Below are 24,305 nucleotides of genomic sequence, written 5' to 3' on the forward strand. Positions count from 1 at the left end.
ACAAGCAACTTTAATAGTAGTTACAAGGATTTACTTTGGGCCCACTGCTTTTTCTAATCTACATGCTCACATTAGACCAGATTATATCAAAACACAAGGTGAACTACCAGTTATGCACATGACATGCATCTTTAGTTATCTATAGCAACTGATGACCCCGATTCTCTGGACTCTTTGATCCAATATATATATATATATATATCTATCTATACTAATAAAAGGCAAAGCCCTCACTCACTCACTCACTGACTCACTCACTGACTCATCACTAATTCTCCAACTTCCGTGTAGGTAGAAGGCTGAAATTTGGCAGGCTCATTCCTTACAGCTTACTTACAAAAGTTGGGCAGGTTTCATTTCGAAATTCTACGCCTAATGGTCATAACTGGAAGGTATTTTCTCCATTAACTGTAATGGAGTTGAGCTGGAATGACGTGGGGGAGTTTCGTGTGACATCATCCGCCTCCCGTAATCCGTGAACTGATTGTCAGCGCAGTCGCGTAGAAAACCAGGAAGACCTCCAAAAGCGCTTAAGAAAACATGCATTATATAATTGAGAAGCAGCGAAACAATAAGAAGCGGCGAGTGACATATACTACCATATTCATGACTGCTGCTACCTCGGAAGAAAGCAAGGTGTAAACCTAAACTTTAAATTAAGTTCATAGACAGGCTACGCTGGCGTTTCACATGCCCACAGGTAATGCGGGATACAAGTTTAATGAGAGGGCGGGATATAAGCGAGTTTTGATCACTTTGTAACTAAGTTAAAATTGTAGGTGAAGGGTGTGCTTATGCAAATTCCGAGACTGTGTTTGTGGGGATTGACAGTTAAAGGCGGGTGGGGAGTCCGTCATCATCTCCCCTCCCATTCATCTATTTCGGTCTGAGCTGAGCTCAGCGCGCCTCTTCGAAGCAACTTTGTCACACTGCCACCAAATACTCACAGAAAAATCCACAAGTTAATACACACGCTGTCTCTAGAGTTTCTACACACTGAATCCTCCAGGCACTACTTACAAAAGGTTACATTGACAATCGTGTTACGTTATTTTTAAAATCTTTCCTTTTCTTAGCACAAGCACAGCTGAGAAGCTTGATGCATGTGCTCCATAGCGTTAAAAATAATGCATTTAATCACACTTTGCATTACAAGCAAAGGGAGCTTTTGTCAATGCATGATTTCCTGGTACACGATTACATTGATCAAGCGCATCCCGATTCATTTTACCCTCGCACCACCTTAGTTTGAGAAGAAGTATGAAAAATATGAGGTTAACACAGAAAAACAGATCACCAATTCAAGCTTTATGAATAATCGATTAAGCCATCAATAATTGTTTTGGTAAAGCCATCCTCCTTCCATTTTATAATTTTTCCGCCATTAGCCATGATTAAATGAGCGGTAAATAAAGTAAGAGCGAAGCGAAGGTGACTTATTCAGGCAGGCATATATATGACAGCAACACTCATGACAATGTCAATCATGTTACGTTATTATTAAAATGTTTCCTTTTCTTTTCATTACTTCTTTAACACACTACTTCTCCGCTGTGGTAGGTATTTTGCTATATATATAATATATGAATGACCTCCAAAGAGCGCTGAGACTTTTGATATCATGAGCGTGTCTGCAAAACTGTAGTCTCCTGCCCAGCAAAGTCGAGCAGCCAGCGCGCATAGTGCGCCTTTGAGGCGCTGACTGCGCTTCTGCCTTAAGTCAAAGTGAGCACTTTTAATTTTTTTCTTCCTCCCCCTGCGCTATAGCCCAGACAAGTGCAAACACGGGACCCCTTTTCTACACCGCGGCAAAATAATATTAAGGCGATTCACACTTTCTTTTGCACGTTCGATTATGAGGTTGTCAGCTCGGATTATGAAGACACGCACAGGAGTGGAGGACTGACAGTGCCATCACAGCCGATTAATGGCAGGGGCGTCTCACCAGTCTACACAAGACCCACGACTGTCCCCAAAAGCGATCATAGCGTCAGCGAACACATCTCTCTATACTATATAAAAGAAAAGGCAACTTTCCTTTCTTTACACCTTTTTCCTTTTATCCCAAACCAAAGCCTTTCTCTCTTAACACTGCAGAGGACACAAAACTAATTTTCTTTAAATGCGGTAAGGCACATTACCAGAGGCACAAATTTGAGCGTTCACATAGAAAATGTAATTTCTATACCACAGCCGTCGTGTAGCGCCTTTCAAAAGGGATCTACTACCGAGAGATGATCCATATACATTTTAGCTGCTGTTAGTTACTTACCTGTTGTGTTACACAGTCTTTAAAATGTAGTTTACCATAACCACTCCAGTAGTGCTCAATGTACCTGTACTTCTTAAAGCGTTAATGTTTTACTGTTTAATAACTTATAGACTATATTTTATTATTTTTCCCTTGCACTCAGTGACCAAAGCTATACACACACATATAGACACATACAAACATACACACAAGTATATGTATATATATATATATATATATATATATATATATATATATTAGGGCTGGGCGATATATCAAAATTTATCGTTACGAAATTTATGACTCTCATCGGCGTCATTTTGCCCATGTCGGTAAATTCGGTATTTAAAAAAGAAAAGGCATGTGCAGGTTGGCGATGTTCATGTCCCTTTAAGGCGCTGTGCTACGTTACAGACTTGACGGGTGGAGTCACATGACTCTACTACCTGTAACAAGACGAGACACGGGTGAACAAATGGAGGACGATTTAAATGTTGAAGCAGCAGCGAAGGTAGAGCTGGTGGAGGAGGAAGAGGAGACGCTTGTTAACAAAAAAAATGCATCATCAATCGTTTGGCAACATTTTGGATTCAACAAGGATGATATTGATCAAAAAATTGTTAAATGTAAACTCTGCAAAAGACTGTTGCGTCAAGTCAAGGTAACACAACCAACCTCTTCCACCACCTGCAGCACAACCATGTGATTCAATTCAAGACATAAAAAAAGCTCAAAGCGAGAAGAGATTAGGAGGACCAGCAAAAGCGTCTTCCTCCACCAGGCAGCGGTCAATAACGAAGCATTTGCTAGTACTCAACTATATGAGCGAACTTCAAAAGATGGCAAGAAATCACAAATGCTATAGGCTACCACATAGCAAAAGACATGGCTCCTATTGCTACAGTGGAACATACGGGTTCAGACACTTCATGAAAATAATTGACAAGAGATACGAACTCCCATCACGAAAATATTTTTCAAAACTATCATTCCCAGCATGTACAGCACAGAGAGGAAAAAGGTTGCTGCTGAATTGAGATACGTTAAGCCGCGTTGCAGCCACATCCGATCTCTGGTCCAGCCGCACAATGGAGCCGTATATTAGTCTCACAGTTCATTACATCGACAACAAATGGGAGCTGCGTACCAGAGTGCTCGAGGCGGCCTATTTTCCATCTGATCACACGGGAGATGGTTGGACAGGGTTGAGAGCGATGCTGTCTGCATGGGACATCAGTGAAGAGGACCTTGTTGCTATAACAACTGATAACGGCCCAAATATTGTGAAAGCTGTCAAGCTCAATAAATGGACAGGTGCAATGTTTTGGGCACAGGCTGCACCTGGCAGTCGGTAAGTGTGTACATCTTAATATATTTGGGTGGTGACATCTGGTGTGTTTTAAAGTGACTTTAATTCTGTGTGTCATATTCAAAATTGAAAGTATTAATGTTTGAATAATGTTTATATAGGCATAAAAATACTTAAGACTGCTGAGCAGCAGTGTATCCAGAAAGTTTTTACAGAAGACTTATTGTGAGCCAGTGTTGATCATGTTGTGCTGTGAAATGTAGCAAAATACATGATTTTTAAAATGTTTTATTACTGTGCCAACCCTTTTTAATTTTGTAAATATGGTCTGAGAGGTCTTATTTAATTCTTACTTTATTTTGCTTGCTTTATTTGAGAATTAGACCATGAATTGGGGTGATGTTGGGTGTGAAGATTTGGATAGATATGCTACCTCAAGGCCTTAGCAGAGATAGGCCTTTGTCCATGATGGCATTACATTTGCACAATCATTGTTTACTTTGTGAATAGCCAATGTGAAACATATTTATTATTAAACTATTTTGTTTACAAGGGATACACATTTTTAGAGCATGGTTACATATTGTATCCTACATTTTTATTTTGTTCAGTTAATAAATCTTAACCACTAAAAGTACTTACTACTATTGTCTTCATTTATTTTCAGTGACATTTTACAGTCCTTTAAAGTGGTAATAATATAATTGCAATGAATAGGTCTAGGGGGAATAATATTATCAAAATAACTGGAGGAACTATGCTGCCTGCCACAGCCCCATCAAATGGAAAAAAAAAAAAAAAAGTTTGTTTTTTTGGCACTTGGGGTGGTTATCGGCCATTTATCGTTATCGAGGTTAACTGCTCAATTTATCGTGATATTGATTTTAGGCCATATCGCCCATGTTTAATATATATATATATATACACACACACAAACACACACCCATCTACATTTTATTTATATATATATATATATATATATATATATATATATATATATATATATATATATATATATATATATATACATACATATACACACACACACACACACACACACACACACACACACACACATACATACACACATATATATAATTTGTGTGTGTGTATGTGTGTGTATATGATGTAGATAGGTATGTATAAATATAAGTGTATATGTAGATATGTATATAGATATGAAGATATGTATGTGTATATATATGTATATATATATATATGTGTGTGTGTGTGTGTGTGTGTGTGTGTGTGTGTGTGTGTGTGTGTGTGTGTGTGTGTGTGTGTGTGTGTATATATGACAGCAGCAATCAAGCTGTGAGAAAGCGGTAAAAGGAGGCGTGTCAGGCGTGGTGGTACATTTTCTGATGCAGCTAGGCGAAAACAACTTTGTGGCGCTGCCGCCAAATACACAAAACAATTTCTTTGACAATCATGTTACGTTATTTTCAAAATGTTTCCATTTCTTTTCTCTTTCCTTCTTTAACACACTTCTTCTCCGCTGCCAATATATATATATATATATATATATATATATATATATATATATATATATATATATATATATATATATATATATAGATATATAGCTATAGATATAGCTATAGATAGATAGATATATAGATAGATAGATATGAGAACAACACTCATATCAATGACAAAACAATTACATTAACAATCATGTTACGTTATTTTTAAAATTTTTCCTTTTCTTTTTGTACCTTCTTTAACACACTACTTCTCGCTCTGGCCTTGGTATTCTACTAGTATATATATATATATATATTTTTTTTTTTATTCTCTCAGTGACGTTCATGTGGTACAATGAACTTGCCCCCTCTCTCTCCCCGAGTTGATGCCGTTTATCCGCATTCTTTTCATAAGAGCAGTAATGACCACAGTTGGTGCTGTAGTTGATGCATGCTCAGAACTATTTGATGTATCAACAATCAAACATATGACGCCCCATGACCGCTATCAGACTATCATGTGGCATTTGCGCTTTGACAACAAAGACAACCATGCAGAGTGTGTGAAAAACTACAAAATTGCTGCGATCTCTGACATCTGTCAATGTTTTGTTGGGGTATTATTGATGATTATTGATGATGGGTAAATGTTTATAACCAAGGTCCGTTGTCTTTTTTTGCAATACATCTCAACCAAGCCTGACAAATTTGGTATAAAGTTTTGGATTGCGGCAGATTTGGGGACAAAGCACATGTACACTCCTTATTTAGGAAAATATCCCAGTCGTCCCACGTGAGAAAGACGTTCCAAGACTGTGGTAATAAAGTTTTCGGAGCCATTTCTGGACAAAGGCAGAACTGTAACAACAGACGACTTCTTCGTGTCACTTTTGCTGGTTAATAGACTGCTGCACCGCAACACAACTCTGCTTGGCACCATAAATAAAATGGGACTTCCACCTGCAGCAAAAGTCACTTCAGTACTCGAGCAATTTCTCCACACTAGTGTTAAGATTTGGCAGTGCCATGCTGACTGTGTATGCGCCCAAAACAAAGAAGTTTGTCTGCATTCTCAGTACAATGCACCATAACGTGGAGATTGGGCAAGATCGGGGGTAAAAAAAACCCCAAACATGTTGAAATGACATAGTGTTTTCAAATAATGACATTTTCATGCACGGATGTGTGTATGCATGGGTGAGAGGGGCAGAGACAGATTTGATGTTACTCTAGTGGTTACTGGAATATAAACACTTTCGCAAAGGTATAATGAAACAAGTGTAATTTTATTCAAGAATAAAACTGAATAACAAAAAGTTCAAGCAACAACAAGATACCAAGAAGACATGATTCATCAGCATTTGTGTGTCTGCTTATATCCCTTCAGAGATATCTTTTACATGTAGCAAAAATTTACACTGGCTGTTACAGACTCAAATCAAATGTATGTTTTTATTATGTAACTAGCTATGCAAGCCCATGCTATAAAAAGCCTGGGCTCCTAGAAACTATTGAAATCGTCAAAAAATAAAATTGAAATGCAGAGTCGGCGGTTTTGTGTTGCGGACGTCCTCGCCCCCCCATGTCTATGAGCAGCTTGAGCTGATTGACACATTTGTAAAACAAAGACACTGATGAGGAGGTGCAAAGGAATTTAAGGTGGCCTGGCATTATGATTTTTTTGTAGGCTTCATGGATTCTAGTGTTAAGCTAATAAGCCTATTGTTCACTAAGTAGCAATTTCAATTATCTCTTATTTTTAAAAATTGAAAAAGTAAGCTTCTATATTTAACACAAGCTTATTTACCATCCAAACTTGGACAAGCAGTAATTTGTTTCAATTAAAGAACAAAATAAAAAGGCTTGAATTCATTAAAGTAGCTTTCTTACTGTTTGACTAATGCACAAGAAGACTACTCCAATTCCTTTTTGTCCATTTATTACTCTCCTTTCTTTAATGTAAAGGTTAATATTCCAGTCTTCTCTCGCCCTGGTAAAGTCTCCACTTACTGCTCTCTGTTTACGGGGATGTTTGCAGCAAAATGACGTGAGCTTGCTCAACTATCATAATACCTTGCATAAAGAAGAACTACAACTAAATAGCTATAAAAGTTAAAAAAAATGTTTTAAGACCAACAGAGAAAGGGCTTATCAAGTCTTATAATAAGTCTTTAAAAAAGGTCATATTAAAACAACTAAATGGAATGAATCATCAGTTTAATCACTGCACTCATGCACACAAAGAGATACATGAAAATGTTCAGAGCTGTTAGTTCTAGCTAAAAATGGGAGAATCAAACTCTTCATAATTTTGTCTTAGCGCGACCTACACCATGAGTTTCACTGATGATCCTGATGTTTCAATGAAGAGACCTAAGATTTATATTGTCCAAAAGCATGATGTTGGTACACTTCAAATTAAAATTTCAGTGTCTGAAATCACTGCTTTTTTGAGACCAGTGATGGCATGATAACACCCTTCAATACTGTGCTACCATTCTTCTTTAAAAGTTGACAGTTTCTTGTTAAACATGTCTTTTGTATGACTATACATAAGGCCCAAGGTCAAACTTGGCAAAATGTTGGCCTTTATTTGTGAGGGGCTGTTTTTAGCCTTAAAACAGTTTTATGTTGGTACCTCAAGTTATTCCAAACAAAACAATATAAAAATATACACAATGGCTGGGAAAAACAAAACTTCTATTGTTGTCTACAAAGACATTAACAATATTTAAATGGGTAAGATAACTAAAATACATACACAAACTACCAGTTGTGAACTTTTCGTAATGGGTACAGCTAGTCTTGAATTATAATCAAGTCCAAGTGTCACTTAGCTAGGAGTGTCTTATAAGATAGAGATCTAGATTCTGCATACTAAAGAAATAAAAGACAAACAATAGGTACAACTGAAACAACACTTCTTTGTTGTGTGTTATTGAAAGTGATGAAAACAGCATTAAGCAGCACTACATAACATTATGATGCTTATAAGTGGTGACATGTTATATGTGAAACAGTATATGCAAGTAAGAATTTTACAGTACTCTGTAGATTACCATAGCAGTTACACAGTGAACCAAAAGTATTCAGTAATGGTAGAGCTGCAATTCAGAATTGAAGCTGCAACTGAAATTTCATGCTTCATGCCAAAGAAAATAGGACAATGCCATTTTTTCATACAGACAAGGGCAACAGAAATTACTTCCACACAAATATGTATGCAGTAGGCTTTAGAAGAACTTGAGTGACGATGGAGAAATCTCAAGGTGTATGAAAGTGCTTTTAGGAGCAGTAACAGAAACAAGTGTGGTTAAAAGCAATAAACAACTACTGAACTGTCATTGTGATCTGATGTTTGGATTGATAAAAATTTGCTTCCTGGGTGCTTCCATATAAATACAGAATTAGGAGAACTCAGTTCATGGAGTGTATATAAAGCATATATAAATATTGATATATAAAACTTTGATAAATTGATAAATACTTTGTATGTCTTTATTTGTAAGTTAGACAAACCAAGATAGTTAGATAGTTAGTGTATTATAAAGCATATTTTACTTTATTGATAAAAAGAGCAGTGCCTTGAAATCTACCTAATCAGTCTCTCCCTGACCCCTCCAGTCTTTAGGACTGACTCAGGATGTAATATCTATGGCAGGGGACCAGAGCACTTTCATTGGTAATGTGGTCTATTGCATGGGTCGCCAACTCCAGTACTCGAGGACCACTGTGGGTGCCGGTTTTTATTTTAAACCTTTTCTTAATGAGTGACCCGTTTAAGCTGCTAATTAACTTCTTTTGAATTCAATTCAATTGACTTGCTCTTGACTCAGACCCCTTAATTGTTTCTTTTTCCTTAATTAGCAGCGAAACAATAATGAGATACAAAATGAGCCAAAACAACTGGTGTCCAAAGTACAATATCTGAAAATAAAGAGTGACGAGGGTCTCAGGAATGTCGATCTGCTCAGGTCCTCAAAACATTTTAACAGAGCTTTTAGAAAAGGGAAACTCAACAATTTTGGAAATGTCTGCTAATGCACCACAAGAGCAGCAACAAGCCACGGAATTAACAAGCTGGTTTAATTAATGACAAGAACTGGCACCTCATTAAGCCAAAGGGTTGAGAATGAAAACCTGCAGCCACGGTGGTCCTCCAGGACTGGAGTTGGCAACCCCTGGTCTAGCAGATCCGTGACTCAGAAAAAAACTAGCTAATTTGAAATAAATAAATAATGGACGTGCTCTCAATGGGGAGTGGATCTGGTGCGAGCGATCTGCACAGAAGATAGCTCATCTGTGGATTGGTCCGAGGCGGTCAGTTGACCATGTCTTGCCTTGTAGGCAGGCAGTCTCATTATCAGCCCAGAGCAGCAATTAGATGATCACACCTGCAACCGCTCCCCAGCACATAAAAAGGAGTGCAAGGGATAAGAAGGGAAAACAAAAAGAGAGAAGCAGGCAGGAAGATGGGAGACAGCTGCTGCAGATGTGACAAAGAGAGCATACTAGGAGGCAGGCACCTGTGAGGAGAGTCCCTCCAGGAAGTGGGTGGTCACCGCAGACGTCTGGGAAGGTTGTGGAAGTCAGTGAGGCTTGGACTGTGAGCTCTATTGTGGGTGCCATGGTCTTTGGGGACCCAAGCCTTAGGTCTTGGATGAGGCACCCTGTTATAATCATGGAGTGGCAGGGACTCAGATAGCGGTCTCCTCGGCTGCCATGTTTTAAACTTGTTTTAAAGGCTTTATTTATTCAGTTTTTAACCTCCACAGCACTTTGTGCTATGAATTATTTATTTATAGAACTGAGCACTGTTTGACCTTCCCATTGCTTTATGTGGTGTCCTCATTCACTCGGCTCATCCCTCGGAATCATTATCGGTGATGGCGGGTTCCAGAGGGCCATGGTGATATTTGGTAGCACGGGGCTGATCTGCACCATCACAGGTAAATGGCCCAGGGAGGGGCAGGTAAGCTAATGCTATTGGTATGAAATTTTGGCTTTGAATAGGAGGCCATTCCGTACCACAACACTCCATTGGTTCATGATTTGTGATAAGAATAGCATAATTTTAGTCACCTTGCCTTTACCTCTCTCACACACACACACACACACACACACACACACACAATTTGCTGTCAAGAGAAGACCACATACCTCTCTCTCTGGCAATTCCCCTGAGAAGAGAAGATAAGTCAGCCACCATACCGAGCCAAGAAGGCGGCCTGTATCTATACTCCATTCAAAGGTCACATGCCAGCAAAAAATCAAGCTAGACTGCATATAAGCCGAGAGTCACCTATGGACACTGCTACTACTATTTTTTGGTCACTCTCATTTACTTTGTTAATTTAGGCATATTATCTATAATATGTAATTAATCAAATGTGCATTTTTCTTCTGCTTGTTTCTTTTACTCTGTTTAATTGCCTGCGGTTTAGATAAAAAAAGAGAAGGTGGAGGTAGTGCTGAACTGAAGTAGTGTACTAGACCACAAACTTGTAAGTGTATGCAATCTGATACACTTTGGTAAGTCTACATAATAAAGAATATAAAAGGGAAAATAGGGTCACCACAGGAACATACAAAAACAAAAACAACAACTACTGTGGGACTGTTCTGTTACAGCCAGTGCTTGTTGCCTGGCTATTTGTACAGTATTTTCTTTTGTATTGTTATTTTTGTTGTCTTTGATTTTTTTTTATGTTTTTTGGTTTTTATGTAGGTTTATAATTATTGTTTATTGTCAAAATTGTTTCATTCTTACATATTGTGTATAGTTTCATCTAAACTACATTTCTTGTGTTTTGTTGGTAAAACCCCAGGAAGAATGGTCAACATGATTTCATTACTGTGAGACCACACAGGAAGTTACAGAGTCCAGATCTATTATTATATCTATTATTATAGTTTCCTGGATTTTGTCTTTGGATCAGATTTTGGACTTGTTTACCTTCTTAGGCCAACCCTTTATGCTTTTGTTTACATTTTTAATTAAGCGAATAAATTATTTTATAAAGGTTCGTTGTTTGGCTCTGTCCTATTAAGCCAGATATTTTATTATTGTAAGAGAAAATCATTTTGTTGTGATTAGCAGCACACAAGTTAGCGAAAGAGAGAGCAGGTAGGTCTGGGCAACATACCAAAACTTAGCAATACCAAGAAAAAGAAGGTCTTACTGAGCTTACTTTGCTTATGTTTGGAAAAAATTCTCTCTTGCCCAGTGAGCACTCAGTCCCTGTCATAAATTCAGTCACATATTTCAGCCTCATCCAGCCCATGTTCTTCATTCAAAACAAAAGTAGTGTGCTGGCACAAGACATGAGCGCTGACGGTAAGCCACAGTCAGGCAGAGACAAGCTGGCATCCAAATAACATACTGTGTTGATTGTTTCAATATATTTTGGCTTCAGCAAACAGGATACTGAATAAACACAAGTTTAATGCAAACCTCTAATGCAAAAACATTCCTGTGACTGTGACTAAGGAGGAGATGTTTTGTTAATACAGGGACTTTTATGATGAAGCAATATAATCCTTTGATTATGGTGGAGTGTATTATATATCTTGACATAAAAAAGGTATTTATAAAAGGTACCACAAAAAAGACTAACCAACAAAAATAAGAAACAGGGGTTTAGGGAACAGTGTGAAAAAGGAGGCAAACAGTCTAAAGCACAGGTAACGAAGTGTTACACAAGAAAGAACATTTGATTACAGGACAAGATGAAAAGTGGAGTTTTTATGAGCCAGTGCCATTTGTTCCTAATCAATACTTTTCTTGATTTCCTATGCTAGAAAATGATTAAAACTTTTGCACAAGTGCCTCTCTTACGGAGGATTTCTGTTTCCCTCCTAAAATCAATATTAAACCAATAGAATACAAATGTTCTAATATTTTATAAAGTATACTTTAAGAGTACAACGAACTGGTATCATTAACAATGGTATTGGGTACACTTTTTTCTGAAAGCATCACTCACATTGTCTTTAGGTACCCTTTTCTTTGCATAAACGTAACACAAATATAGCCTCAATCTGGCAATTCCAGAAAGTGCTTAGGGGGAGAAGGAAGATTTCATACCATACCAAAAAACTTAATTAGCTTTAAGAAGCTGACAACACAACTACAGAGAAGTGTTTAACAGAATTAAAGTAAAAGACTTACATTTATCAGAAGAAAATAAACAAATACATTTTACTTGCCCAATTGCATAATATTCAGTATACATACAGCAAATAATGATCACAACCAATAATAGAAAAGTGAAAAAAATTGGAAACTTACACTATTTTTTGAGGTACTGACATCTATATTTCCATAAATGGTTCCCAAACAAATAACATTTCCACCTTTAGAATGTACATGTACAGTGTGTCCCTGTAGAAAAGAAAAAAAAAAAAGAAAATTAACAAGTTATACTTTAAATTCTAATGTCAGGTTTTCAAATAATCAATAATCAAATATTAATCTTTACATGTACAATAAATGTTCCTTTGTTCGTGAAAAAAAAAGTCAGCTTAAAACATTCCAGGCATTGATCACTTGAGAAGATGCTCAAGAGAAGTACACTGGCAAATTTCTGGCATAGAGACATTTCTACACTCAGATTTTATTATAATGTTTTCAATCCACAAGATCAAGTATAAAGTTATGAGAAGAATTCAGTAAGTGCTTGCTATTACATACAGTATATTACCTCAAACCTCCTTTGGTTTAGTTGTCCTTCCACTTACTATGTGATCTGTTGTAAGCTGTAAAGTCTTTCCATTTCCAAAAACAAAAGTACAAAACGGCCTTTCTAGCCGACCTGGTTTTTTGTTTTATACAACAAAAACCAGGCAAAATCAGGTAAAAATTGCTGTGTGAATTATCCCATTGGTAGCTACCACTTAAAGATCTGTTCACAATTTCCTACTGGGAAACTCATATCTTGCATGTTTATCCTAGCATAGGAATGCAACACGATTATAATACAATACATGCATAAGAAGTAATTTAGATGCATACAAGTAAGCAACACAACAAACACCATGCAAACCAACGCCTCGATGTCTGCTATTGTGGAATTTGGTTTTCTTCCTTTAAGGGTGACCAATATGGGAACAAGCTGTTGTAATGAGCAGAATCCAATCAGGGAAGGGCTATGTAATAAGCAAAAACAGAGCAGGATGCAATTATAATCTGCTTTTTCAAAGCTCTCTGTTTTTATCCATCCACATTACAATGGTGAGCCAGTGTTTTTTGGAGGTACAGTAATCCATCCTCGATCGCGGGGATTGCGGTCCAGAACCCCCCGCGATAGATGAAAATCCGCGAAGTAGAAACCATATGTTTGTATGGTTATTTTTATATATTTTATGCCCTTATAAACTCTCCCACACTGTTAACATTATTAGAGCCCTCTAGACATGAAATAACACCTTGTAGTCAAAAGTTTAAACTGTGCTCCATGACAAGACAGAGATGACCGTTCTTTCTCACAATTAAAAGAATGCAAACATATCTTCTCTTCAAAGGAGCGCCGTCAGGAGCAGAGAATGTCAGAGAGAGAGAGAGCGAGATAAAAGCAAACAATCAAAAAATCAATACGTGCTTTTAAGTATGCCTAAGCACTGCGATAAAGCGGCATTTTGTAGAAAAGCGCCCGTATCCTCTAGGCAAACGGACTCTGTGCAAACAGCCCCTCTGCTCACACACCCTCTGTCAGGCGCAGAGAATGTCAGAGAGGGTGAGAGAGAGAGAGAGAGAGAAAAGCAAACAATCAAGCACCGCGCGGGAAGCATATCATTGAGGAGTTTTAATTAATATGTAATACATGCTCTGATTGGGTAGCTTCTAAGCCATCCGCCAATAGCGTCCCTTGTATGAAATCAACTGGGCAAACAAACTGGGGAAGCATGTAACATAAATTAAAAGACCCATTGTCCGCAGAAATCCGTGAACCAGCGAAAAATCCATGATATATATTTAGATATGCTTACATTTAAAATCTGCGATAGAGTGAAGCCGCGAAAGTCGAAGCGCGATATAGCGAGGGATTACTGTATACGCCTCTAGTGAGTTTTTTCAAAAGTCTCTGTTTTCAGAGCTTAAAAATGAGGGGGTAGAATGGACAAAATATGCAAATGGAGACTAACATCTAAATTTTTAAACAAAATTGTAGTAGTGTGAATGTAGCCTAAGAAAATGAATGCTAGTTGACAGTGTAATGGAAGTGCTGGTGCCCTAGCCAGGATGGACTCCCCCAAGTGCCGGCCCATCCATTACAACAGCTGATAGGAATAGATAGCAGTGGGTAGACATCATTGTTTGAAAAGAGGTATTCTGTAAGAAAAATGAAGAGACAGTGTCCACACTTCATAGGGGACACTTACATCACACAATACCCTAGTGCCAGTTTTGAATTGTGGCACTTGAATTTCAAATGGAGAACCCACAGAAATTTTGATGTGAAAAACCAAATACACCTAACTAAAAAGTCAACAAAAAATACTGTATTTGGGGAAAAAAAAAAACATAAAACAAAGGAAAATTATACACATCTAATAATGATAACATATAATACAATAGCAGAAAATACATATAATATAATAATCAGTAGGAATTTCTTGCTATTCCTACTGATTGTACATTTCATTTTAAAAGATTATAATTTCTAGCATCAAGAACATCAAGAAAGGCCAAATTATTGATCTAGGAAAAGCAGTTAATTGATCTAATGCAAGAATGGGCAGCTGTGTAAAGCATGTTTAACAGTAAGCAGCTCCAGTGACCTAATAATAGTATTACCATTTAACTAATATCTTTATCCTAGTTGACTTACAAAATCTGAAATACAACTGGTTACATTTTTTTTTTTTGCTTTTGCAGGTGGAGCACAGGAAAGTGAAATGACTTGGCTCATGGTCACACAGTGTCAGAAGCAGGACTTGAAGATATAACCTGAGGGTCTGAAGTCCTAGGTCCAAAGCCTTAACCCTCTACAACACATTGCCTGCCAATAATAATATCCATTGCTAAAAACAAAAAAAAGTATAATACAAATATCGTACACAGAAAAATACACTGTTATTTCTGATATACCTGATTATGCGACAACACTATACTGTAACTGATGCTAATTTTATTAAAATTTCATGAGCGAAGGCAGGTAATACTGCTAGTTAGCTATTAAATGTAAATCTTGCAACAAAAAGCATTTTCAAATTTCTTTTTGTTTCTGAAAAATAAAAGTAAAATTGAATTCAAGGTAATTAGTGTTAGTCCTGCATTGGGCTGATTCATACAGTTCAGCTGAGAATTTCAAAGCCTCTTTCCACAGTTTTCTGGACTGGGTTCAAAATAAACCACTGCAAATACAGTATACAATCAAAAATGTTTTGGATTCAACCCAAGAGTAAGATGAACAGAAAGAAATGCCTTCTGCTCTTTAAGTTTGGATTATAAATATATATCTCACTCAGAAGCAATACAGATTTACTAAATCATGTTTGAACTGAAACTGATGTTAAACAAAATGTTGTATAATTCTTCACAACTGTTAGTCATTATATGAAATGCCAAATGGTCAACATTTAATAAATGTATCCATTAAAACACACACATTTTTAAATTTAGATTATTAAACAACAATTTGCATTTTATTAAAAGTAATAGAGAGCATTCATTAAAAATTTTTGAACTTCATCCTTCAGCATTAATATCATAAACTTTACTAAGCATTGTATAATACTGAAAATGCACTTTAGTGGTTTCAGCATAAAAATAACATTTGAACAGCTAAATAAGAATTGCTTTATAAGTCGCATTGTTGAATTAAATCATGTTTTACAGTTTTTGAGATGGGTATAGTGTTGGTTAAACAGAAATTAGTCAAAGTCATTACATTTTTCCTGAGACAAGTTTTAGATATGCTGCACAGAGAAGGGGTGTCCAAATTTTATGAGCAAAAATATCATTAAGAAGAGGGTCTGAGGATAAGTGGAGGTGGGTGGGAGGAGTGTTGGCTATTAAAACCGTTGCATCTTTGTCAATTCATGAGTTCTAAGTATAAAATATTTTATTTTGACTTTAATTTGGTAGGGTGGCTGATTGAGTTTTTAACAGAAGGGACTCAAACAGTAAAAGTCAATGGTTTTATGTCTAATATGCTGTCCTCATCCAAGGGTGTCCCCTCAGGGCTATGTTCTTTCACATATTTTGCACATCCTCTACACTAATTGCTGTCAAAGTAAATTTGAATACAGGCTTTTCTTAAAATTTACTGATGACTCAGTGATTGTAAGCCTATTGAATAAGAATGAAAGTACTCTTAGTCCAGTGGTAGATGATTTTGTTAACTAGTATAATGGGTCTTTTGCACACATAAACATTACAAAAAATAATGAACTTACAATTGACCTTAGAAAAGAACTTTTCACCCACAAGAAACAATAATCTAAGACCAGGCAGTGGAGATTGTTGACACTTATAAGTATTTGGGGACAATCACTGACTCTTAACTGACTTTTAATGAAAATACAAAATGGGACAGCAGCACCATTACTGTTTAAGGAAGCCAAGTCTGTTTAATGGGAGTTCTATTATTATGTCACTCTTTTATAAATCTTGTACGAAGTCTGTTTTTACTGATGTTCTTCTGGCCTGGTTTGGAAATCCTAATGTCAGCAACAAAAAACAAATAAATCAAATTGTAAAATGAAGAAATAACAAGGTTTCAACAGTCCAATCTCACAGACCTGTTTAACAAAGTATTATGGAAAGAAAGGTGCATTTTGTCAGACAGGACTCACCCAGTACATTTCCAGTTTAAGTTGTTTCTATTAAGGCACAGGTTCAAGGTTAGAGTGGGTCTTGAAATCCTGTTCCAAATTTCCAAGAAACGGGAAAACTAAAAGGCATCTGAATTACAGTTCTACTTATCAATTCCTACACGTTCATTTTCAATTAACTATACGAGTCTAATAAATGTCCTTGATGCATTGCAAACAGACATGCCTTACCCTGAAACCGTGTTCTGACAGCCGTGTAACCTACATCATGCATCAATTGGTTTTACTCAGCACTCTGGCCATTAACTATGAACCGCAGCAAGTGCTCAAAAGTGTGGCATCATTTTGTTAGAGAAAATACTGACAACGCAAAATTATGGCAAGATAATTGGGAAGAAACTGTACAACAAAGATATTTAACTATTTACTCCAGCAAGACATTAATTTAAAAGAATGTACTGTACTGTCTACAATGTCTCGCAGTCTCTCAGCATAAGTGCCTTATCTAGCGTTCACTAGCACAGTGTTTCCCAACCTCGGTCCTGGGGGCACACTGTGGCTGCAGGTTTTTTTTTCCAACCAGCTTCTGTTTTAAATTGGACTCTTGGACTAATTAAGTGATGTGTTATATCCTAAGTTCTATGTTTTGGGAACAATATAGAAATTAGAAAACTAAGTTTGGTAAAAAAAAAAATATATATATATATATTAAAATGTACCAAGCAGTTATATGGGAATAATTTATTTTTTTTCTTTTTAACAATATTTTCATCTTGATTTTCATTCTACTTTTCTATGTGTTTGATTGTTTAATTAATCCTTTATTTACTAATTAGTGGGTCTGATGTAGCTGAAGTAGTTGCAGTCTTTGATTATTCAGTGTTGTTTGCCAGCGTGTCTGCTCTGCTCATTTTTGATTGTCATTAGTAAGATACAACTAAGGGGAAAAACTGCACAGAGAAAGGACAAAATATAATGAAGTCAACAAAAGAGACTTAAGCATTTAAACCTATAGAAAAAGCAGAAATATTTCTAAATGTCTTATAAATGTAAAAATCATCCTGCTGTGCTTTTCTGAATGTAGAAAAGAAAAATAATACCAGCTAATTATTTGCGATCAGTGTTACCTGGTGTTGTCACCGATTAGGAATCTGGTTGGAACAAAAACCTGCAGCCACAGTGTGCCCCCAGGATCGAGGTTGGGAAACACTGCACTAGCACATCACACCCAGGTAACATTATTTTATTTTTATAAAGCTTCATATTTTAATTAACATAACCAAGTTTTTCTAAAATATTCGCTTAAATGTACAGAATCATGTACAGCATGCATATAATTAACTACTGTATGGCGGAAGGCTGTGACACTGCTTGGCGGAAGGCTGTGACACTGACACTGCTAAGTTAAGCTTAATGATCCTTTTCTGCATATATGTTGTCCTATGTATATGTTACCTGTGTATCTGCACTGTTTATTGCAGAGGGCAAATACTCCATCATATTTTGCTCATTCAGATTGCTAGTGCACATACACTGGAATAGAGTTTAACAATTCAACAAGGTGGTGTACATTTTAAATAATGTTACAATGAGGGCTTGGAATACAGTACAGAATTCAGGGTATTCAGCGCAAATGTATTAATTCCCACAAACTGTGCTTCTGAATGCAATAATTCCTCCCACATATTTATACTGTATACCACTATTGTTACTGAGGAATGACTGTTTTTTACATTGTTTTGATTTAGTTTAGCTTGAATGAATATATGGGATGCCAGTGTGTGCTTCAGTTGCTGTGGGGCAATCAGCAATCTAAGATATACCGAGATGAGGTACTGAGATTGGAGACCACGATGTAATGACATGCTGACATCATCATTATAAGTGAAAGTGGAAGAAGTGCTGAGTGTTTTGTGCGAGAGTTTATTAAAGGCAACTTTTGCTCCTAAAAACGTTGTTTTTTTTTAAATGAGGCTAAGGGACCCATACAGGAATTTTTGAAGATTATTCACAGAAGCAAAAGTAGTTGAGTGCCTGGGATGCATTTTGAAAAAATTACTTGTTAAAAGGTATTCAAAACTAGCTTCGGTGCAAGATGGGGATGATATGAAGGGCCAAAATAATAAGCAATTTTCTGATTTTTTGGGAAAAAAAATAAAAATTGCTTTTCATTGTATATGGTTTCTTTTTAGGTCATCTTTTCAAGCATGCAAATAATTCTAGAGCCCAATGCATATGCTGGCACCTGGAATGGATATACTTAAATTGTTGCATTATTAGAAAGATAAACAGTTGTAACAACCTAGTTTTTAATGTTAATAATATTTAAATAAGAAATATCTATAATTACCAGTAGAACTGTTGTCTTTCAAATCTATATAATTGTCTTTCAAATCCATATAATTGCTTTATATTAACATACAGTCATGGCCGAAATTATTGGCACCCCCGGAATTTTCCCAGAAAATGCACCATTTCTCCCAGAAAATTGTTGCAATTACAAATGTGTTGGTATACACAGGTTTATTTCCTTTATGTGCATTGGAACAGCACAAAAAAACAGAGAAAAAAAGCCAAATGTGACATCATTTCACACAAAACTCAAAACCCGGGCTGGACAAAATTATTGGCACCCTCAACTTAATATTTGGTTGCACGCCCTTTGGAAAAAAATAACTGAAATCAAGCGCTTCCTATAACCACCCACAAGCTTGTTACACCTCTCAACTGGAATTTCCGACCACTCTTCTTTTGCAAACTGCTCAAGGTCTCTCAGATTTGAAGGGCGCCTTCTCCCAACAGCAGTTTTGAGATCTATCCATAAGTGTTCAATCGGATTTAGATCCGGACTCATTGCTGGCCACTTCAGAGCTCTCCAGCGCTTTGTCTTCAACCATTTCTGGGTGCTTTTAGAGTCATGTTTGGGGTCACTGTTCTGCTGGAACACCCATGACCTCTGATGCAGACCCTGCTTTCTGACACTGGGCCCTACATTGCGCCCCAATCTCTTTTGGTAGTCTTCAGATTTCATGATGCCTTGCACACAATCAAGGTATCCATTGCCAGAGGCAGCAAAACATCCCCAAAACATCTTAAAACCTCCACCATGTTTGACTGTAGGCACTGTGTTCTTTTCTTCATAGGCCTCATTCCGTTTTCTGTAAACAGTAGAATGATGAGCTTTACCAAAAGGCTCCACCTTGGTCTCAGCTGTCCACAAGACATTTACCCAGAAGGATTTTGGCTTCCTAAAGTACATTTTGGCGAACTCCAGTCTGGCTTTTTTATGTTTCTGTGTCAGCAGTGGGGTCCTCCTGGTTCTCCTGCCATAGCGTTTCATTTCGTTTCATTTGTCGACAGATAGTTTGAGCTGACACTGTTGCACCCTGAGTCTGCAGAACAGCTTGAATATGTTCTGAAGTTGATTGGGGCTGTTTATCCACCATTCGGACTATTCTTCGTTGCAGTCTTTTATCAATTTTTCTCTTCCGTCCACGTCCAGGGAGATTAGCTACAGTGCCATGTGTTGTGAACTTCTCGATTATGTTGCGCACATTGGACAAAGGAACATGAAGATCTCTGGAGATGGACTTGTAGCCTTGAGATTGTTGACATTTTTCCACAATTTTTGTTCTCAAGTCTTCAGACAATTCTCTGCTCTTATTTCTGTTCTCCGTGCTTAGTGTGTCACACTCAGACACACAACAGAAAGGTTGAGTCAATTTTTCACCATTTTAACTGGCTTCAGGTGTGATTGCTATATTGCCAGTACCTGTTTCTTGCCACAAGTGAGTTCAAACGAGCATCATATGCTTGAAATAAAACGATTTACCCACAATTTTGAAAAGGTGCCAATAATTTTGTCAGGCCCACTTTTGGAGTTCTGTGTGACATGATGTCAGATTTGGCTTTTTTTCTCTGTTTTTTGTGTTGTTCCAATGCACATAAAGCAAATAAACACGTGTATACCAAAACATTTTCTGGGAGAAATGGTGCATTTTCTGGGGAAATTCCAGGGGTGCAGATAATTTCGGCCATGACTTTACCTGAATTGAATTAAGCCAGTTTGAGAATGTTATAACAGCAAACATACCTTTATTGAATGCAAAATGCTGTGTCCTCTTTCTGTTAAAATGGTACAATTTTCACATTCCATTTTTTGTATCTTCACATTGCCTTCCCCAAGTGTTTTAATATCCAAATCTGTATAGAAGCAATAACAAAAAATGTGAAAAGCTGCTCTGATCATATATTGAATTTAAGTTTTTGTATAGTGGACAAAATGAGCAAGGGAGAAATGGTGTAGCTATAGTATTATCCAAAGTACTAAAAGATTGAATAAGGCAAGAGGAAGTAAAGGATGCACTGAAAAGAATGAAAAATGGAAAGGCAACAGGATGAAATGCCAGCAGAAATGTGAAAGAGTTTGGGAGAAGATGTGTCATGGGATCTAATGCAGAAGATTTGGGAGCAAGAGAGAATACCAGATAAGTTGAGGAACAGTGCGACTGTACCCGTTTATAAGGTGAAGGTCAATATTCAGGATTGTGGAAAAACAGAGAGATAAAGACTTAGGAAAGAGACCACCATAGGTGAGGAGCAGTTTGGTTTTATGTCAGGGAGCAGAACACCTGATGCAGTATTTCAATTGAGACAGCTCAGTGAGAAGCATAGACAAAAATAGAAAGGACTGAAATTGGTGTTTATTGGTTTGGAGAAGGCTTATGATAGAGTACCACATTAAGAGGTGTGGAGGCGGATGAGAAAGAAATGAATGTCAGAGGAGTATGTGAGGATTTTCCAGGATATGTATGAGGTAGAGGGGACTTAAAAGCAGTGCTGGGGTAACAGACAAGATCTAAGTTACAGTAGGTCTGCACCAAGGTTCTTCTTTAAGTTGTTACCTCTTTGACATGGTTTTGGATTTCTTGACTCACTGAATAAAAGGTCAGTCCTCCTGGTTCTGGCTTTTTGCTGATGACACTGTGCTGTGTAGCATCAGAAAAGAGGAAGTGGATAGGAAGTTGGAAGAATGGAAAAAGCCTTTGAAAGACAAAGGATTTAAGATAAATACAAAGAAGACAGACTATACAAGGTATAATGGATGATCAGGATTCAGAAGTTAGCCTGACGATTAGTGGTTGCCCAAGATAGAAAATTAGACGCAGAGATAACCCATAAACTGCAATGTGGATGGAACAATTGGAAGAAGGTATCAGGAGTATTGTGTGACTGAAGGTGAAGGATAAAAGTAAGGTTTTTAAGACAGTGGTAACACCAGCAAAGATGTATACTGTACAACTGAGACATAGGCAGTAAAGGGAGCATAGAAGAAGAAGAAGACAGATGTGGCAGAAATGAGAATGTTGTGTTAGATGTGTGGAGTTTGAAGAAAAAAAAAGACAGAATAAGAATGAGAGGTGATTGTGAAAAGTGGGAGAGATATCTAAGAAAGTACAGGAAAGTAGATGGAAGTGGTATGGACATGTGAAGAGAGACATTGAATATGTGGGCAAAAGAGTGATAGGAATGGAAGTACAGGGCAAGAGAAAGCTAGGGAGGCCAAACTGGAAGTGGATGAATAAAGTAAAAGAAGATTAAAGGAAAAGGGTCTTACTTGGAAGAAGTGCAGGACTGAGCCATATGGAGAAGACTGATCAAAAACATTGACCCCCACATAGAAGTGGGAAAAGATAAAGAAGATAAATTGAATAAAATTATTATGTTACTGGGGTTCATCCTGTGCCAAAACTATCAATCAGTCTTTATCCAAGGGAAGCAGTGTAGCTGACCGATTCCTTTATGAAATGTTTAACTTTTTCATTTTTAATTTTTGCTTCTTAATAATCTTGTGTGATTTATATTTTTCAGAAGGTAAGAAGATAATTGTAAAGAAAAGCAAACTGTAAAAATAAATCAATATTTTTGCCAAAGCATTTTATTTCTCATTTAGTTTACTAATTTGGTTAATTTCAACATCTCTTGACCCTGTTATAGTCAATTTCTCTCTCAGATTACCAAACAAATGTGGTTCCAGGACACAGCTCCTACCCCAAAAGGTAAAGATAAGGAATTTCACTCTCTTTACCCAAGTAATTATTAGGCTTAACATTGCAGTTCTGTATCACTGATGCACTGTTTTACAACATTTTGTTTAGTTCCTTTCAACTGATTGATTATTTCAGTATCATAGTCTGGTCACATCTGAAATTGTGATTTGTTTTCTCTGTCATGCAGTGTTAAGCTTTCATTAATTCCATTAAGATGAATAAACTGTACATATTTTCAGAAAAAAGCTGCTTTTCAAATAAAAATAATATAAATTACTAGAAAAAAAATAATCCAGCATGTATCAAAAAATGATACAGTCATACTAGAAAATGTTTCTATTTAGGCTCAATGCAGCAGCTTCCATTATGCTGCATTTCAGTGCCCTCTGCTGTTAATGACAAAAAACACAGGAGGTACTTTTCATCAGTAAAGTGAACACTGTGTGTTTTGCCTTGCACAACATAATAATCAACATCACTTTTTATGACAACTCAAGGAAGCAAAGTAACACCAATTCATTACTGATTCCTTTAAGACAGGGGTGTCAAGCTCAGATCTGGAGGGTCACAGAATTTAGAGGGTTTTTGTTCTAGCTACCTTCCTAATTAGTAACCAATTACTTCTGATAATGAAAAACTGTTTGTCCTAATGTAATTTGCTTTCTTTAAAAGATTCAGTACACATTTCTTTTTTCCATTATTCAGCGGTCAAATAATTATATGTAATCCAAGCGCCATCAAATGAACAGCTAACTTGATTATTTTTACAAATATGAGTTCATCATACAATATCAATCTCGATAATATCATTGAAAAGAAAAGTTAAGGTCTTAGAAATATTGATCATGCTCTCAGTAAAAAAATCATTTTAACAAATGCCTGATGCAGCAGAATGAGAGAACTAACAAGCAATACATAGGGTGGAGTAATGGTACTGACGCTAAGGGTCTGCACTGGTATCTGGAAGGTTGCGGGTTGAAATCCTGTTAGTGCCAGAAGGAATCCTATTCCACTGGGCTCTTGAGCAAGGCTCTTAACCTGAAAATTGCTCCAAGGCCGCTGTACATTGGCTAACCTTGCACTCTGACCAACAACATTAATGTGAAAACACAATTTCCCCTCTAGAATTAAAAGTATACTGTATGTTGAAGATACAATTAAATAACATGTTTCATTAACAGTAAAAAACTGTCTTCTAATTAAGAAATTGGCTGGTGCAAAAATAGTGTCCCTCCAGCAACTGAATTTGACACCCCTGAGTTAGTTGGTCATCTTTTGGCTAGTTTAGCATCTGTTTATTTTCGGTTTGTTAAGTAAAAACACAAAACAATTAAAGGATAGGATTATTAAAAAGTTGGTAAGTTAAAATTAAAGGAAAAAGAAGATGCTTCAAATGGCAGCAGTAAATGACCACTCATAAAGAAAGTGGTCAGAACAAAAATATGCGGCCA

The 24,305-nt window shown here is 36.8% G+C and overlaps 1 protein-coding gene across 1 annotated transcript in view; it reads right to left on the reverse strand.

Moving 5' to 3' along the window:
• The window catches only part of fam185a (family with sequence similarity 185 member A), a 79,557-nt gene that overhangs the window by 41,093 nt on the left and 14,159 nt on the right, over nt 1-24,305 (reverse strand). Inside the window, exons 2-3 of the mRNA XM_039761025.1 lie at nt 20,898-21,007; nt 12,318-12,410 (exon numbers count right to left, since the gene is read on the reverse strand). Coding sequence (XP_039616959.1) covers nt 12,318-12,410; nt 20,898-21,007 — 203 coding nt within the window. The remainder of the gene's footprint in view (nt 1-12,317; nt 12,411-20,897; nt 21,008-24,305) is intronic.

Source organism: Polypterus senegalus, chromosome 8 (assembly GCF_016835505.1).
Source record: "Polypterus senegalus isolate Bchr_013 chromosome 8, ASM1683550v1, whole genome shotgun sequence".
In the NCBI taxonomy this organism is placed as follows: Eukaryota; Metazoa; Chordata; class Cladistia; order Polypteriformes; family Polypteridae; genus Polypterus; species Polypterus senegalus.